This window comes from Pipistrellus kuhlii, unplaced genomic scaffold (genome assembly GCF_014108245.1).
Source record: "Pipistrellus kuhlii isolate mPipKuh1 unplaced genomic scaffold, mPipKuh1.p scaffold_m20_p_7, whole genome shotgun sequence".
Classification (NCBI taxonomy): Eukaryota; Metazoa; Chordata; class Mammalia; order Chiroptera; family Vespertilionidae; genus Pipistrellus; species Pipistrellus kuhlii.
The window spans coordinates 23,643,154-23,658,701 of NW_023425573.1; the positions used below are offsets into that span (position 1 = coordinate 23,643,154).

The 15,548-nt window shown below is 39.4% G+C and overlaps 1 protein-coding gene across 2 annotated transcripts in view; it reads right to left on the bottom strand.

The window, feature by feature from the left end:
- Positions 1-3,938: 3,938 nt before the first annotated feature.
- Positions 3,939-15,548, bottom strand: part of PID1 (phosphotyrosine interaction domain containing 1) — a 188,579-nt gene continuing 176,969 nt past the window's right edge. For both annotated transcript variants that reach the window (XM_036421539.2, XM_036421540.2), the window contains exon 3: positions 3,939-6,049. In XM_036421539.2, coding sequence (XP_036277432.1) covers positions 5,573-6,049 — 477 coding nt within the window. In that variant the 3' untranslated portion in view covers positions 3,939-5,572. The remainder of the gene's footprint in view (positions 6,050-15,548) is intronic.

A 15,548-nucleotide genomic window follows, 5' to 3' on the forward strand; every position in this document is an offset into this window, starting at 1 on the left:
GCAACAGATGGTTAATGCAATTCTGGGAGTCAGAGCCCTTGAAAGTAGTAAATTTCTTTAAAAAATACGTACGTATCATTTACATAAATCTTTCCCTTTAGTTAGTATAAATCTTTGATTTTATTCACCAAACACCCCTGCAAATAATTGAAGTGGCCAACCCCTCCTGTTTCTCAGAGAAAATAGCTATTAAAATAATTAAAATTATTTTTCTAATCATCCAGCTTTAATAAGTTTCCATTTGCTACTAGTTTTTTTTTATTTATTTTAATTATTAAGACACTGAGTTATCATGGCTCACCTTAAAAAGCTCAGTGACTCTTCCAGATTATATAATGGATCAGTTATCACCACTTATATTTAGTGGTCTGATTTGTATTTAAAGTTCTACATTGTATATAATTATTCAGTAAGCTTAGGTTTTTATATAGTTTTATTCTGGTGATTGTTATCAGCTGACACCTCTTCAGAAAAAGTACCCAAAGTTCTTGCATTGAATAATGTGTCACATAAAATTATTCCAAAAGCCAAATCTTGGCAACTATAAAGACAGTTTCTTAAAGATCTACATGAATATGACAATTATTGGGATCTTCGCCTGAACTCCAGTTCAGCCTTGTGTTTGTCTAGGAAAAGAGAAGAAAGCACATTTTTGAAATGTAAGCTATGAAGAATTAAATTGTCACTATGCCCTTCGGACTAAAAAGTAATAACAAAGAAGAGCAATTTAGGGTAATCCGCAGTATTCAACAATCTTGTTAAATTTTGCATCATGAGTCAAAACACATGATCTTAGATTCAGAACAGATATGTTCTTCCCTGCTAAAATAAAATAAAAAAGTCTGCCCTAGCCGGTGTGGCTCAATTGCTTGGCCATCATCCCATGCACTGAAAGGTTGCCGGCTCTTCCTGGTCAGAGCACATGCCTTGGTCTCAAGCTCATTTCCCAGTAGGGGACCTGTGGAGGAACTCACTCTCACATTGATGTTTCTCTTTCCCGCTCCCTTCCTCTTTCTCTAAAAAAAAATCAATAACAATTAAATTAAAATCAGAGGAAGCCTGCAATGGTATCATGCAAATAATTAAATAAAGTAGAAAAGTGGGGAGAGGAAGAGAAAAGGAACAGAGAAAAACGAAAGCAGAAGAGAGGACAAAAAATGTTTTCTAAGGTATACATTTTGGGAAAAGACAATTAAATTCATATGCTCCATAGAGTCCGAAAATAAAAATGTCCCCTCCCCCATCACTCTGTCTTCTCTTTCAGTGATAAAAATAAACAAACACATGATAAGAATTTAGTAATCCTCTAAATGCAGGTGTCTTAAAGCACATTATCTGTCTACTTCCTTGGGATAACATGTGTTCTGTTGCCATCCTGTAGCTGACATTTGAGCATTATTCTTCTATTCATAAGCAGCCACCAACTCTTTCTAGAATTAGGTGAGTGATGATGTTTTTCTTCAGTAAAAAGCCATTTGCTCATCTTTAAAGAAAGTGGACAGGAAAGTCTCCCTGGGTTACAGGATTCTGGGCTAAAATGTGCAAATCCAAGGCTCACATAGTGGTTTTTACTTCTGTCTGCCTGTACCTCCATCCATCCTGCTAGTAGAAACTTATTGAGTTTTCCCTAGATGGCTGGTCCTGCTTTAGGAGTTGGGCATAAAATGTGGGGGGAAAAAGGGGCAATATCCCCATCTTCAACACCTCAGAGGCTTAAACAAGTATTTACATAATTATACAAATAAATATGTAATTAAAAACTGCAATGATTGACAGGAAGGGAAATTAAAGATTGCTATGGGATCCTGTAATAAAAGGACTTGATTTCGAGTTTTCACATGTCCTGAAAAAAACAACAAAAAAACAAACAAACAAACAAAAAAAACACATGCATTCTGTTTTTTTAGGGGTAAAGAGAGAATTTTGTCTGTTAACCTCAGTCAATAAAATACGCAAAATCTCTTAGGATATTAATTGTGCTGAAATCAAGCTTCTTGGGCCTTTGTTTGCTTTTAAAACTATTGCCATCAAAAGGACTTCAGAAATGAATAGCAAAAGATGTTTATTTATAGAGGTTTAGTATGTTAATTTAAAATAAGCTAGAGTGTTTTAAGAGGAATGGAAATTAAAAAAAAAAAAATCAAAAGTGGTGGATCTTGCCTAAACAGAGCAACAGTCCTGGTCCACTCAGAATTCAGAGGGTACTAGTTACTTTCCAACACATCCTGGCTGTGCTGTCTTGGCCAATTCTGTAACATCTCTGAGCCTCAATTTCCTCATCTATAAAGTAACTATCATAGTCACCTGCAGGGTCCTTCCGAAAGGCATCTGAGTAAATGTGCACAAAAGTGCCTTGTGACCATCAGTTTAGAAAGGAGAGTACAGGAAGGAGAGAACCATTGAAAAACATTAATGCCAATGGAACCATTCCTCCCTGGGGAATTAGTACTGGCTCTCCCAAAAGACTTCATTAGCTATTTGAAAGATGCCGTTGCGTATTTTTCCTTCAATTGCTTACTAATCATCTCAAACTAAAGCTCTTGCCAATATTATCAGAGTCAGTTCCTTAGCATACCACACGTAGTACCCTGAAAAAACAAACAAACAAAAAAACAACTAGCAAATGTTTTCTGCAACAAATAACCATATGTGCACTTGGGATTCAGCTTGTACTGATAGAGGGAAATTGCATTGTTTTGAAATAGATACTGGCTTTTTTTCTCCCCACTATTAGAAGCATATTTAAGGATGATAGAATAAACCTGAAACTGAAAAGAGTTGAACTTGAGAGAAAAATGCCATTTTAATTAGAGGAGTTAGATATTCTCTACTTGAGTTCATGCCTCAGCAGGCACGGTATCTTGACTGTAGAGGCCCCTACCTTTGTTAATGATTCACAAAGGGCATTGCTCAAGACACACAGACTCCAGGACACCTGCCTTGCTGGAAAAATGGACCATTCAGGGAAATCACAGCCTGAAGGAGACATTTTTAACCAGTCGTGTCAGAAGAAATCACTCCATGTTTATCTTCTGGGATTTCAGTGCAGGACTCCAAAGATATAGGTGAGATTTTATAAATTCAATCTGAAATCAGCTCAACACCCTAAATAACTGTGTCCATTTTTGAATTTTACTTGTGGGAAGCAGTTATAGGGTTAAGCCTCCGACTGACCTGCTGGCAAAGTTGCAAACAAGTCCCAGCTTGGAGGGCACAGTCCTCTTAGCATAATTAAGCTTGATCTTGTAACTGCTCCCTAGATCTTTCCTGGGTAGTTAGTGGGCTGTGAGAGGGCCAGCAATTGTTGCCAAAACAAGTAAAACTTACAAGAACATTGCACATTACCATGTTTGCCCCTGACTATAAATAAAGCCTCAACTTTGCAGTCTGGATCTGTTCTGTGTCCTCAGAAGATCCACCTAGACCCAGCTTTTTCTCTTTATCTATCATTTCTCCATTCTTCGTCGACCCTGCTCAGGATCGCCTTGGCTGTGCTGGTACGGCTCAGTTACCATCTCAATTAAGGGACAGCGATCAAGATAAATCGAGTGTTAGAAAAAAGAATTCAGCAATTAGTGTTGATCAGTTGATTAGGCGTTATCCCATCACTGAAAGGTTGCTGGTTCAATTCCAGGTCAGGGCACATGCCAAGGTTGTGGGTTCAATCCATAGGAGGGGATGTGCAGGAGTCAGGTAGCCAATCCATGTTTTAATGTTTCTCTCTCCTTCTCCCTTCCTTTCTCTATAAGAATCTTAAAAAAAATAAAAATAAAAAAAAAATAACAACAAAAAAAAACCCCCACATAATTTTAAGCACAATCAAGGGCTGGGTTATTTATGACCAAGCTTGAACATGTGCTTAGATAGAATTCCCTATTTACTTAATTTGCTCTATTTTTACATAAATAGGAAAGACATAAAGAAGGAAACGCCTCAGCTTTATTAATGCAAACATATTTTATTAAAGAATGAATGCATTTATGCTAAAGAATAGTTTACATGTGTTGGAAAGCAGCAAGCATATCTCCAAGGGGCGGGTTCTCCTCAACATGACTCCATGCTAATTCTACATGCTTTAAACCCAAACCCACACATGGGGGTACATATACACAACACAGATGCATATAGGAACACACAGATACAAACACCAAAACACCAACACCATTGCTCTCTAGATACTATTAACTCTCATTTAAGGCTTCTTTCTGTAAGGTGCCCCATTGCCCCCACCATCACCAGGATTAAAAACCAACTTTAATTAGTGGGCAGCATTACCTGGGAAACTAGCCATCTGCTCTCAGCCTTAAATGTTTGCATTTTAACAAATCCTCTCAATTTTATACAGTGATGACCCTTGGCATTTTATGACATTGAAAGATCCAAGAAACCGAGAAATCTCCGCTTTAGTGAGAACTTCTCATTAGAAACAGTGAATGCACTGGCGATCCTGACTCTGAGATGCTCCTGAATTGAAGGTCACAGGGTCAGATTTCTCTTTAGATTAAGTTGGACATAGACAAGCCAAATTTAGAGAACTCACTGGACTGCAAGGTTGAGTGATGGCAGCAAGGCTTTCTTGGTGACACCAAGTCAGATTTGAAGCTTGCCTGGAAGGACTCATTAGACAGGACCATAAGTTACCACAAATCAGAGTTGAACAAAAGGATAATAGCCTGCATGGAGTTTGTTCACTTGCTGATAACCTTTTTCCAAGGTATCTGTTGTGGTGGTGGTTGTTTTGAACTCCTAGCTGGTTTGACGGTTGATTTCATCTGCTCAGTGATTTTCCTCCCTTTGGGTGTCCTGCAGTGTGTGTTGAGGATCCACCCCTGTGGGGATGTTGGCCTGGGTTAGAAGGGGAACAAGGGTGGGTGGGGCAGGAGGAGGGAAGGGTCATTAGTAGTTGCAAGGATTCTAAGAAAATAGATGAAGTGAATACAATAAGAGGACACTACTTGATATATTTATGTAAATAAAAGCATTATCTTTAACTGTGAATTAACTGCCAACTATCAGACTGTTAGTTGTAAAGCTCAATGAAGGCTGTGCTGATCTGCTTACTGAGGAGAGGATCTGAAACATGGGAGAGGAGTCTCAGGCTCGAATCCACCCAACTTTTCCTTTAGCCCTGCTGCTTCCGCATCAGCATCAGTACTTACTCTCTGTCCCCTTGACTAACAATCTGTTAAGTGCATCTAACATTCTTGTTGGTTTTCATAAGGCAAACTGGAATTGTCCATCAAATAACAGCCTCAGTGTCTTTGCCTGAGAATGGTGAAAATCAGCATGGAGCTCTCTTACAGGGAAGCCCTAGGGAATGAGCAAGAAAAAGAAAGAGTCTAGAACTTTCCTCCCCATCCACACTCCCACCTCCTCACAGTCACAGCAGCAGCAGATTTCAATGTAACGTAATTACTTTAATAATACATTTCTTTAGATTTAGAGTTGCTCTTCTGAATTTAAAAAGCTTGGTCGGCCAATAGTTTGGCAGTCTTTCATTGAATCATTGCATATTCATATGGTCTGGAATTCCTGGACCAATGCTGCCTTTTCTGAAGCCCCCAAAGTTCCTTCAGCCGTCATCCGATTCTAATCCCTGGGAGACCTCCTCAGAGGAGCTGTTCCTGTGGATCCGGCCATCACTCTTCATACTGTGGAAAGTCTTCTTGAAAGCCTCCATCATGGCGTGGGCCAGCTTCTTGGCCTCCAGCTTGCTCTCGCACTCGACAGCATGACAGTCCATCTGGTAGGACAGGTCATCATTGATCTCCCTGTAGACCCAGGCAAAGATGTTGGGGCTCACGTTGTGGTCGGCGGTGCAGTAGGCGATGCGAGCCACTTGGAAGGTATCCATGTGGACCGTAGCCTCCCCTTTGTGGTCAAGGTGATGGAGACACACTTGGAATGGTCGGATTTCCAGAAGAACATTGGCTGGAAAGATATCTTCTCGGGCTAGTGTGTGCTTCCTCCAGAGCTCAATGACTGGCTTTTCTGTGCAGCCTGAAAAAAACTGCATGCCTGTGGTAGGGACTTTACCCAGATAGGTAACCTGCAGAGGAAATAGAGGAAGAAAAAAGGAGAGGTCAATAATAAATTCTTTGTGCAGTTGTTCATTTCAATGTTCTCATTCATGGTGTCACATGGGAAGATGGAGCGACATCTTTCCTGCTCCCTAAATGTCATAACTGCCATCAGAATTTTTACCCTTTTTCCTTAACAAGTGGCTCACTTGGCAAAAATATTGTAATTCTTTAAATATTAGAGTTGGCGTTTAAAAATCTATTTCTAGAAAACTACTCTCCCTCTCCCTGCTCCTCTTTAAAACTCATAGTAGAGTAATGATATTTTATATAATTTGGCATTTCTTTATACTCATACAGGCACTTGAAGTTTATTTTCAACCAAACTCAAGCAGAATTTAATGATAGGAAGGAGTCATAGGATGGTGCATCTTAAAAACAAAATCTTATTAAACATCTCCTAGTTTGGTTCTCTTTTCAAATCTGTCAATGTTCGCTTTCCCTTGAGCTTCTTGCTTCTAGCAAATGCCAAGGACACAGAGCGGGGGAAAATGTTCTATTTAAATTATGGCCTAAAACATGATTGGTTTCCTTCCAAGGTAATTTCTGAAAATATAGCAATACAGTTGTTTTTCAACCTAAACAGTTTTGGAATAAATGGGTTCCATCTGGTTATAGTGATAATAAATGAAAGATTTACAGATGGTTGGGGACTGAGAATGCTTGCTTATCAAATAGCTAGATGGGCAGTACAAAAACAAAGGAAAATAATTCCAAGTGATTCAAACAGTGATTTTTTAAAAACGTGTTTAAGAATACCAATAAGGGATTTTTTTTATTCTTTCATTTTTTTCATTCATCAAAACAGATAGGACTGCTATCATTAAGGAAAGGCATATACTGAAGACATTATTTAAGAAATAACACAGAATAGTATATAATTTGGTGCATAATTAGTGAGATACTCTGGATTTGAGGAAGACCAGAAAAAGGGTCCATGGAAATGGTGAGAAAGGACATTTTGTTACAGTGATTCCAAATCAATATTGGCATTCAGTGGGACTATAAAGGCCATGTACAAAAATTTTAGAGCACAGAAGTTAAGTAGTTACAATTTCTTGTGCTTTATCTCTTAAACAAGAGTTAATTGGATAGTCCCTTTAAAAACATAGCTCCTTAGTAAAGAAGCATAAAAGTTGCACATTTTAGAAATATTCAAAACCTATCTATAATAATAAAAGTGTAATATGCTAATTAGACTGGACAGCTTAATGACCTTCCAGACGTCATTCCGGATGACCTTCTGGATGAAGCCCGGGTGGCTACGAGAGCTGAGGCAAGCTGCTGAGGCTGCGAGGGCCAAGCCCCTTGCATGAATTTTATGTATTGGGCCTTTAATTATACATAATGGCAATATGCCAGGCGGGCATGCGAGAAGGGTAAAGTGAAAATGGGGTGGCCCAAAAATCAATGAGAAGCAAATGGATATTTGTTCAGAGGCAGGCAGAATCAAGATGTAAATCCTAGCTTTACTGTTCACCAAGTGGATGGATCATTCCAGACACACCACTGGACCACTGCACATGCACAGACATCATTATAATGTAAGGGAGACCATGAAAAGGATGGCAATGAGCACTACATAGTACCCTGAACATTCAGTGGAAGGAAGTGTGGTTCCTTGCTGGCAAAGGCCTCAGAGAGGAGAGACATTAAATTTCAAGTCATCAGGATCTCAAAAGCCAGATAGGATCCCAGCAAGTCAAGGTGGTGTGAGAAGGAGAGAGCAGAAAGGCAAGCAAGGGCTGCAGTGAGAAAAGCCCCAGGTGGACAAAGGGGCTGCTTTGGCTTGATCACTCCTTAGGTTGTGGCAAAAGCCAAATTAGGAACTTCTCTCCTCTTGATGAAATGCCACTAAAAATCTACAGTCCAAGGAAGATCTGGACTTGACCAAGGTTGAAAACTTGGAAGTCCTGATAATGGGGAGGGCTGAGTAAGAGCAGAATGCTCCGGCAAGATGTTGTAGCAACAGCCCAGCCTGGAGGCAAAGATAAACTGAATTAGGGGTGTCGGCAGTGGGGAAGGACAGAGGAGACACATGGCAAAGATATTTCAAAGATAAAACTGACAGTACACAGTAGGGAGAAAATAACTCAGACACTGCAAATGCTCAAACTCCTCAAAGAGGGGGCAACTAGTTGAATAGCTCTGTGTCTCTCTGGATTGGAGTCAAATAATAAAGATGGCTTTGTGAGCAAATGTACAACAAAGGATTCTTCACTACCATTTACTGAAAATGTATATTCTGTATGTGGTACTTTGTGATGTCTTTATTATTTTTAACAGCTTTACTTTTTACTGAAGTGAAATTTCACATAATATAAAACATACCATTTTAAAGCGTATGATTCAGTAGCATGTAGTAGTCAAAATGTTGTACAACTATCTGCTCTAACTAGTTCTAAGATATATTCATCACCCCCAAAGGCGACATAGTGCCCATTAAAACAATCTTTCTCCCTTATCCCCTCTCCCAAGGCCCTGGCGACCACCCACCTGCTTTCTGTTTCTGTGGATTCCCTATTCTTCCTAATTCATATAAGTGGAGTCATACAATATGCGGCCTTTCCTGTCTGGCTTCTTTCACTTAAAATAATGTTTTCAACATTCATCAAAGTTGTACCTGTATCAGTACCTCATTCATTCCTATGACATCTTTACTTCTGGAAGTTTAAACGCAAATGGGGAAAACAAGTTTCAGTGCTTGGAGTGAAAGCATATTCTCTATTACACTCCCCTAAAACTAGAAATAACTTTCTATTGCATAAAAAAATTCTTCTGATGGAGGGAAACTCCTTAGATCTGCCAATAGGATCCACCTTCACACCACCCCCGCTCCGCCCTCTCCCCCCACACACACACATTTTAAAAAATTACAGTGTCTTCTATTGCAATTGTAAAAGGATGAGCTGTAAAACATTAGAAGTGGTAAATGACTCACTCCAACAGGAAGCAATTTCATAGTGGTAACATTTTGACAATGAAGACAAAATATTATCTCCCTTATAAATATTTATTACTTAAAAAACTAAAGATTTTAAAGGACGTAAAGTTTTATTGTGGAAGTGTGTTTTAGAGAAGAGTTGAGTGGAGATTAGTTGCTAAAGAAGTTTAATAGACAATAATGAAAGCTACAAATAATATGCAGACATTTATAAAAACAATTTTAAACACTGAGGTACAGCATAATATATAGATGTAATCTCTTGAAATTAAATTTATTATGGAAGTGTCTTTAATCAGTGGTTCCTTTTCACCAGGATCATCTGACTAGCACTCTACACATTAACCATAAGGCCCTAAGCCTCCACTGACATACACCCTCCACCAAATCAAACCACGCAGACACTGAAGAGCAGTAACAAATATTTGTGTCATACTTCATGTGAGAAGCACATGGTATCTATAAGTTCACAGTATCTGACAGCACTGTGGTTCAGGATCTAATATTACTATCACTAACCCATTTTAAAAGACAAGAACTTTAGATGAGGTGGTAGCACTGGGAGACATAACTTATACTTTCAAGTGTTGGGATTTCAGGAATATTTTGATTATTTGTGAAGAATATTGCTTAGAAAAAATGGCCTGAAAAGACACATATGAATTCCTGAACCATTTTGCTATCAAATGAGAGGCATTTACAACTGGTTTCACTTTCAGCCAGTTATTCATTTTTCCCATCTTTGGACTATCAGAGAAATTTTGGGTTTATATGAGCATCCAAGTACAATGGGTCCTTCCATAGAATGAACAACATTTTTTTTTTTTGTTTGGTGCTTTTGCCAATGACACTATTCTCCATGACAATATAAGCCTAGGCAGTTCTTCAAGAAGGTATTCTGTTTTCTAATTGCAGAAAGTGAGAAGTAAAACCCCTAGAAAATTGTCAAGTAAAATAGTGCACAAACAATAAAATAATACATGCATATGATATCCCATTATATTATTATATAATTTATTTACAATATATCATCTGTTTTCTAAAACTCAAAAAAATATATAGAATACACTTAAAATGAAATCAAAGAAAATAAAAGTTAACCTCAAAAACTCGAGACTTTTGGAATTTCCCCACAAGTTTTCTGTGCAAAGAGAAGCCTTAAATACGTCTGTTCCTAGCACTGACCCTGAATATTCCATTAGCTTCATCGCGCAGAGTGTTACCAAGCCTGCAGATGGAAGAAAGTTGTAAGTGGCTTATGCAAGGACTCTGCTCCATGGGGACACTGGCAAGGGCCAACAATCACACAAAGCGTTCGTTCCCAAGGAACCACCACTGATGCCTGCTCTCAATTTGTAATGAAGGCCACAGAGGCAGTGGCAGACAGACAAGTCCTTCCTACCAGCACAGAATTAGCAAAAATGCCCCCGAAGTGCCAGCATATGGCTGGTTCCCTAGTGACAGCAGCTCCTGCTGCTCGATTGTACTGGGATCCCCTCACCTCAGACCTCACAAGGTTCTTGGCTGAGTCTTCTCTTGATTCAAAGGAGCTAACTCTGCCCAAACCTTTCTAAACAGTCTCAGTAATGAACTGATTCCTGCTGGATCTGCTCAACACAGAGCAGGAGTCAGAGGGTAAAACTTACGCTGCTGGGTGAACCTTAGAAAGTCAATGAAACTCTTGTTTGTTGTCTTTGTGGAGCGAATAACATTGTCTACAATCCCATGAGGTTATGTAAATACAACAACATAAAGTCAACAAGTTGACACTTCTTAGAGACATATAGGAAAAGAATGGTCTGAATAGATTTTTTCTTAGAAATGGAATAAAAATAATTCTGTTGTTTCCTTAAAAATGGAATGCAAAATGATAAAATGACCTCCCAACATAGCTTCCTTTCAGAAGGATCCCTGACTTCACCTGTGCATTTTCCCCTCATCAGTCAAATGCTTGCTAGTTGCCTGCCCATTTCCTAAATATCCCACTAAATTCTCCAGAGTCTGGCATTAAGCCATGTAGCTGCCTATAAGTCCCTGAAGAAAAAAGTGAATATATATTGTATATTTGGTTTAGAAGGAAGATAGTGTATGGCTCTGCTTTTCAAGGGAAATAGAGTAAAACCTTTTTTAAATTAGTTGTCTCAAAATACCAACAATTTGCTTTTGTTGTTCATGCAGTCATGCCCTCCATAGATAAGAGACCACAGAGAACAAGTGTCTCACAGCACAAAAACCCTGAAATGTAGGTGTTATTCTAGTACCCTCCTATGCCATCACTGTTTCAGGGACTTACTCTAAATGTATTGATAGGTCACTTCTGGCCACAGTATTCCTGTGGCAAACTTCCTTGCACACCCTTCTGTGGGCACTTCCTCCTTGTGAGTGAGAACACAGGACTCAGTATTCAAAGTTGCTTCAGAAAGACCCACCACCAACACAGCTGTGCAGCCACCAATGTCAGGTCTGGTTAATGAGGATCTTGTTCTCCTGCTCTCCCATGAAAGAGGTAAATGTCTGCTAGGTGAATAAGTCCCTCTTAGCCTCATTCTTAAGAACTGCAATCTTCCATAGCCACAAAGTAGACAAGAAAAAAACGAGTCAAGAAATTGGTCACCAAATATGTCCAAAAGGGTAGACAGATTTGTGGGGTTTTTTTTAGCTGTCACTTCCCAGGGTGCTGGAACAAGGGGACTTGGAAGATGACAAGAAGACTCTTCAGGAGTAAAAATCAGTTGGGAATATGAAGTAAATACTAGCATCTTTTCTTTGGTTGCAGAAACAGGTATTGGGCAAAGAAAGTATTAAGAATGAATCATTCTGAGACAAATCAACAGAGCAAAAAAATGAAAGTTTTTCCCCATGTGTCATTCAATGGCATAAACCAATGCCCCAGATGCAGACAATGTGTGAATGGGCTAAATCCAGGCCCGACTGAAGACATCTTTTGAGAATATTCACAGCATGTGGAAGTACATAGAAGCTGTGGAGCCATCGTGTGCGCCAAAGTGTCTGCAGCGTTAACAGTGTCAGGTCAGGAGAGACTGGTGTCCTCAGAACCTCTCCTTCTCTCCCATGAGTTTTCCAACATCCCAGCCAGCTCTCCATTCATGAGTTCCCATTCCCTGCTCATTGTGGCAAACAAACCCTGGTTGCCAAAATGCATCCTTCAAGCTGAGCGGACACCATTCCATTCCTTCCTCTGGGTGGCTGGTCCATATTTCATTCTTACCTGAAAAACCCTTGTTTAGGATCTCACTAGCCTCACCCTAAAAAGGGCAGTCAGGTGGAATGGATAATAATAAGTTCCCCTAAACAAGACTTTGAGATGGATGATCACAGAAGACCCCAAACTCCTAGTTTCCTGGGGGATCTAGGATCCAGGCTGGATCAACCCGGCTTCAAAACCTCATGAGCCCAGCTTTGGTTTGGTTTGCTGTAGGGTTTCTTTGGGGTGACATGACAGGAACAAAGACTCCCCAGGGTTCTTTCTTAGAATATGAAAGGTCTTGGTGTTCTTTCATTATCTGTAGGAGACTTCCTTTCCCCATCTGACATAAAATCACATTATATGAACACAGGCTGAAGACACCTTAACTGGGCATCCTATTAGCCTTTGGGCTACAAGACAAAACATGAGAAAAAATAGTTTCTCTTAACCTGGGGTCAAATACTAGAGTCAAGCTCTTTGCTCCCACATTAATTCCCACCTGCACATTTCAGAGGAAGAGGAAAAGACAAAACCCTAGGATTTATGGTCTCTCCTTAGGTATACTCCTTCTTTGCCCACCACAGAGAAGCACAAATTCACTAACACTTTGACAAGAGGAGATGGACCCACAATGCAAACACAAGCACAATACTAATCATGACCTTGTACCTGTATTACATTCTTTAGGCCATGAAGAAGATATTAAAGGAGAAATGTTGGTTATAGTGAAACCCATGAAGTTATTGTGAGAAATATAAAAGTGATAAGCTTTGGGATTAAAAATTAAATTTCTTTATCTGTGCATTCATGCCATAAGTGCTTGTTGAGCACCTACTAGGAATCGCGTATATTAGTGAACAAAATGGACAAAACTCCCTGCTGTCTTGGGGATTACATTCCAAGTACACTGACGATGCTTAGCTCTAAGTTCACAGCACTCAACATTACAAGTGCAAGGCTGCCCTTAGGGAGAAGAGTACACACAGTCAACTCTGACTACTTTCAATGAATCCAGAAAACTTATCTTGGGTTCCAAAAGGTCTTAACTCTCATATGGCATAAGTAGGACAAAGGTTCCCACAGTTTGAAATTCATCCCTTGGATCAAGCTGTGTTCAATGAAGGTTCATTAGTCTTGACACTCACTGGACTTTGTCTTTCTGAGATGCTGCTGAAGCAGAAAAGCAGGCAGGTTGAGGGCTTTAGAAGAGTGCCAAGGAAGAGGAAGGCAGGTGAGAGCAAGGAAGACATGGAGGTAAAAGATGAAGACAGACTTGTCTCCCAAACAAAATGGACTGGCAGCAAGAATGCCAACTGTGACTATACATTTTCCCTGACTGGACAGTCAAGGTAATAGACACCTGCATTTTCACTCTTAGGATCTTCCCATCTTCCCTTCACTGTAATCTTGTAGCAAAATGATAAATTGTTTTAGGCTACCCAGCATCTATTCTACCTTTCTTTGGTATCTTCCTTCTGTGTTTTGGAGAATTGACTAGCAAAGTTTCTCAGGATTTAAACTCAAAATACTGATAATTATAGTTAATTGTTGATTATTCAAAGGTATATCAGCATTATGGGCTTTTTAGAGCTAAATGGTGACATTCATGCCAACCTAACACCTTGTCTGTGATGCAGAGATGATGATTCTAATATCCAAGGAGATAAGGACATTTGCCCCAATCATCTTGCTCAAAGAGATAACATGGAACACAGGTCCTCAACCCCAAGGTTAAGAACCTTTCCACTACTCCAATTTTTTTCCCTGAAGGGTACACAGACCCCTTATTTTTCATTTTTATACCATCCACTTTCTCTTTGGCCATTTCTTCAAGCATGCACCTGAGATTGAATTCTGAAAAGGTATCAGACACTCTACCAGGTCTTGTTAAACACTCTGAAAAGGGTTTGGAGTCAAACCATTAAGAGTCCTTAACCTAAGATGTGTTTGCATTGCCCAGAGATTTAAATTCTGATGCTAGCATCAATAATTGAAAGGAGATAAGAATGCATACTTAATATTCAGATATCACATTCCTCAAGAACTTTGAAATGGTGTTTTCCAAAGCAAACAATCCCCACTTCAAAGAATAACTCTCAAGAGAAAATATCAAACATGTGTTCAGTTGGCCCCAACTCTGCTCTTGTGGGTCATGTACCAACAGGCCAGACAACATATGATGCAGAATTGCTCTTGGCACCAACCACCACGCTGGACAGAGCTTTGCACCTTTATCAACAAAGGCAGCTGAGAGCCTGGAAGGTCAGCATGAAACGCTTGGCCTCTGCTCAGAGAACACTTGTGCAGACAGCTCTGAGGTCCTACCCTTCAGCCCTTCGGGCTTCTGTGGATCATTTATAGGAAGCCCAGATGATTCTGAAACAAAACTTGATATGTGTGTTTTTCTCCTAAGTGAGTCATGGGTGCCATTCTAGGGTCTATTTTTTGGCAGATCTATCTAACATTCTGCAGTGTAAGAGTGGACCCAACTGTCCTATGGCTAGACTGGGATGAGGACCAATCATTATTGTTCCCTATAAGGCTACCCTTAAAGTCTTCTGCTGAATATCTGCTTGGCCTGGCTTGGTTGGCTGACCAAGAGAAAGCAAAGTGAGCCAAACTGCTTGGGGAGAACCTGCCTCAAACTTTAACAGCATAATGTTGTTAACCCAAAAAGGCTCGTGGACTTATTCTTAATGCTTTTTTAATAGTAGCAGCAATGTTGGCAGTAGAATGCAGATTTTCTGAAGTCCATATTTTCTAGGACAGATTTACACATATGCCTTTGTTTAGTGATTTTTTTTTTTTAATTCCAGGAACTTTCCAATAGTCACAGATATTGAGAATACTTTTTTATTGTTTAGCAGTTCTTTCCAAGTATTTTCTTGGGTTATGTTTATTAAATCTGTGAAAATATTAATAGAAATATAACTGGAGAATATGTTTTCTTTGTATTATATAAATGTATACCATGGAGGAAAATAATTACTAAGACCCAGTGCCTAGGGATAATTAAGGACTGTTTTTTTCACTCTAGTAGTGGAGATAAAGGTTGCTTCAGCTGTGAAATACAGCATATGTCTCACAATTAGGTATTTTAAGTGACAGATTTATTTCTGTTATTCATATTGTACCTTAGTTCCAATGATGCAGAGTGATTGAAAATGTTGTGTCCCATTTGTGCTTAGCAAAGCAGTCCCAATGTGCAATTTGTCCTGTCAAATGGCTCTTAGATGTGTGAAGACAGAAGTGATTTATCTGAAAGGCACTGAAGTATGCTCCTGAAGACAAAGTCACTTAATAAAAATGACGTCGC